At 37.4% G+C, this 3483-nt stretch overlaps 1 protein-coding gene across 1 annotated transcript; it reads right to left on the bottom strand.

The window, feature by feature from the left end:
• Positions 1–263: 263 nt before the first annotated feature.
• LOC137404455 (uncharacterized) lies at positions 264–3123 on the bottom strand. Its single transcript, XM_068090667.1, has 4 exons — positions 3041–3123; positions 2065–2284; positions 1380–1551; positions 264–987 (listed from the first exon to the last, which is right to left on the bottom strand). Exons 1-4 carry the CDS (start codon positions 3071–3073, stop codon positions 702–704), a joined length of 711 nt encoding a protein of 236 aa, XP_067946768.1. The 5' UTR covers positions 3074–3123; the 3' UTR covers positions 264–701.
• Positions 3124–3483: the final 360 nt, after the last annotated feature.

The following is a 3483-nucleotide window of genomic DNA, read 5'->3' on the forward strand; positions in this document are numbered from 1 at the left end:
AGAGAATGATAAGATTAACAGATTGTTATTTACTGGAGTAACTGTAGATACCTTCACGGTAATCTACAGGTGATTGTTAGATACTTTAGTAAATAAATACAAAGATGTAGTGCTGTTTAGTTACGATGCAATGATGACAAAGCATATAACATTATATTTCGCCATGTCAGTTATTCCAAAATCGGTTCTAATTTTGATGTTTATTCCTGATACCGATGCTTCTGACCTGGAGAATGGTATGACCTTGGAACTAATAGTTATGCCGACACATATTTTATTCATGTTTTAGGGTATGCCATTGAGCAAAAGAAACCCCATAATAACAATATATCCTTGTTATCAAATGTATAAACTGTACAAGCGAGCAAACACTTATCGCGTGATAAATAAACATGCATGTATTTGCAGATGCAGACTATTCCATATAAAACATGTTATAGATATGTTGCATTAAATATGTTACCTTTAGTAACATGATAAGTGTCCATATTTAATAATCATATGAAAAATCAGGAATATAGTTAATATATTCAACAAAATATATATAGTCAACAAAATATAGTTAATGTAATGTGGTTAACGTGTGAGACATTTTCTAGTCCAGTGCCACTTTACTGATCAGTGATAAATATCATCTTTCATCTCAACACAAGCCTGTTAGAAGTCTCCACTCAGTTGAAAACAACATTTGAATCAACAACCTAGTCACCTTCCTCATCCACTTTACATGCACCTCTGTATTCTGAACCGCCAACACTGTAGTCATCCTCATCACGTTCTGAAATGGCTTGATTGTACTCAACTTCACCTTCACGTACCGTATCTCCAAGATCATTCGGTGCGCCTCTGTCATTCTCGCCTTCTGGATTTGATAGGTAATTATCTCCCTCCTCAAGTTCTCCTATATCTATTTCAGCTGGGGTCTCGAGTGAAGTTGGCAAGTGTTCAGTCGCAGGAGGACTCAATAAGCTCATGTCCCACATTACACTGGAATACAAAAACGTTCATAACCTTATCTGGCGAAAAGGGAAAAATGTTATAAAATTGTAACTTGGTCAGTGAAACCTTCGGCCTGCAAATATTCTAGCAAATTTTCCCAAGCGATTCCATCATTTAATAACCTCTCATATTGTGGATTGCAGAACTATCACCTAGTATAAGAATCATGCATGTCCTCGGGAGATAGTCGGAGCTTTATACTGCTTTGATCCTTCAATATGTGGATTCGCAACGACTGTAAGCTATAACGCTTCTAGCTATATCATAATCAGGAACAACCTAATATTAAGAATGAATCACACGATTTACGCATGATCCAACACTTCTAAAGCTTGAAGCTAAAATTGTGCAGCTGTGGACAACTCCTCAAAATAACATACCACACACAGTTGCCTTTTGGCTGTATTTTAAACACACGAGCTCTTTGTTGCCTCAAATATTGTGTCGCTTCTTCCTCCAGTTCTCTCCATTGCACAGAGGTAAACTCTTTTACTCGCTGCCGGAAGCGTGGGGGTTTGTAAAGCAAACCAACAAAATTGTTCCAGAATAGTTCTGCAAAATGATGAATAGAATATGTAAGGTCTACCTACATGCATTAAGAAGACACTATAGTAAGTTCACACTACCATGAAACACCTGTACTTGAAGCGGACGATGGTCGCATTCACTACCACCTCTGCTAGTAGGATGAATATCTCAATAGTCAAAAAAAAGTTGGCAAAAAATATACCTCATCTTTGCTGATTCTCGTCTTGAATTGAGTTTTATTTTTCCATTAATTAACTATGACAGTTACTAAAAAATACACCATAAAAATCATTGATGAAGGCTTCATGTGCGCAATAGATTGGCTAATCGAGGTGCAAAATCTAATTGGCAGGCAGTGAGCAGGGTGTAGCTCACATGGATGAAAAATTACTGCTAAGTAAAAAGAAAAAGATCACCCAATGATGTACAGCCTTCACAGCAGGTGGCATTTTAAGACCGTCCTCTGATGAATAGACTTAGTTGAAATTCAAGCCATGGGCAAACCGTAAGACAGCAGTGGTGTATGCACAAAGATACCTGTCTCAGGAATGTCAGAGTCATCCTGTGATGTAGTTGCCTGTACAGAATGGATTTTACTAGCTGTAGCGCTGGTTTGTCTGGTCAATGTAAGGTCATTTGGGATACCCCCGTTGTAGTGCTTGTACCTAATGTGATGTACAACATGCACAAGCAGGTTGGGGAGCTGACTGCCACCCAAATTCCTCAGACTACTGTCCTCTTCAGAGCATTCATTAGCCTGCAAAGGCAATTACAGATTGTGTCTTGGTAAAGAACCTTGGTCAAGGTCTAGAACAAAAATGTATAGTAAGAAGCACTGATTGACCACCACACAAGCCAACCGCACGAGATGTGGCAAAATTCAATGAGAAATACAAATTATTATCGTTATACATGTAGCTATGTAGACGGTTACCTACCCAACTGAAGAAATTTTTTTGGGTCATTAAGCCAAGACTAATTTTCTGGTAAACATCGCTAAAAAATCTAGCCTATTATGCACTGACGTCTATAATGGTGAGCAATATTATATCGCTATTGCAATATTTCAAGTCAAGAAAGTTCACTATACTTGATTTCTGCTTTTTTTGCTAAATTGGATCAAATAAAATAAAAACAGCATTAGTCCGATCTCTAGCTGAACTACATACATTATATGAAAATAACTCGTATTGCGAATTGCTTGCTTTATACGCTTCTGTCAATATAGCAAATAAAGTATAGGCAGCAATGGGAATGGTTCGTATGCAACCAGCAGCAGCAGGTCAGCAGCAGGTCAGCAGCAGGCATATCTAAATTTGGTTTTCGCATAAATCCGAACAAACAAAATTGGTTAAAGTTGCCAAAAATTGGTTATTCTTATACAGAATTAGTAAGATTTTTGTCTTCAGTCGACTTTAAAGGTGGTTGAAAGCTGATGAAGGAAAGCCTTGCCAAGACAGAGAAGAAAGCGAGAAGTTCAGGAATTTAAAAGCAATAAACACATGTAACTTGCCAGTCTGTAGAGATCAGATGCTTCAAGTTCCATATTGTCCAGAGTTTCGAACAATGTTCTTCCTTTGTACTCAGCTTCCAGGATCACCTGCAATGCCAGTTTAGAATGGCTTGGTTAAGCATTCTAACTCGAGTATTAATTCAATTGAGATGCAATGACAGAATATCCTGATCACTGTGCAATATTTGTCACAAAGGTCCATGACAAATGTTTACGAAAACAGTATTACTCAATCTTTCTCGACATAAATTTAACTTTAATGAATTTCGCTGACCACATACAGACCTAAAAATAAGTTTTAATCTTATATTACTCAGCTTACTTTTAGCGTGGTGTTAATTTTCGATTTTCTAACTTTTTTTCTGGTTTGGCCTTTTTGCCTTGCTTTCACTTTCACGTTTTTTACATTGACCCGACGAAAAAGACTGAGCAGTTCTTGTAAG

Source organism: Watersipora subatra, chromosome 9 (assembly GCF_963576615.1).
Source record: "Watersipora subatra chromosome 9, tzWatSuba1.1, whole genome shotgun sequence".
NCBI classification, from domain to species: Eukaryota; Metazoa; Bryozoa; class Gymnolaemata; order Cheilostomatida; family Watersiporidae; genus Watersipora; species Watersipora subatra.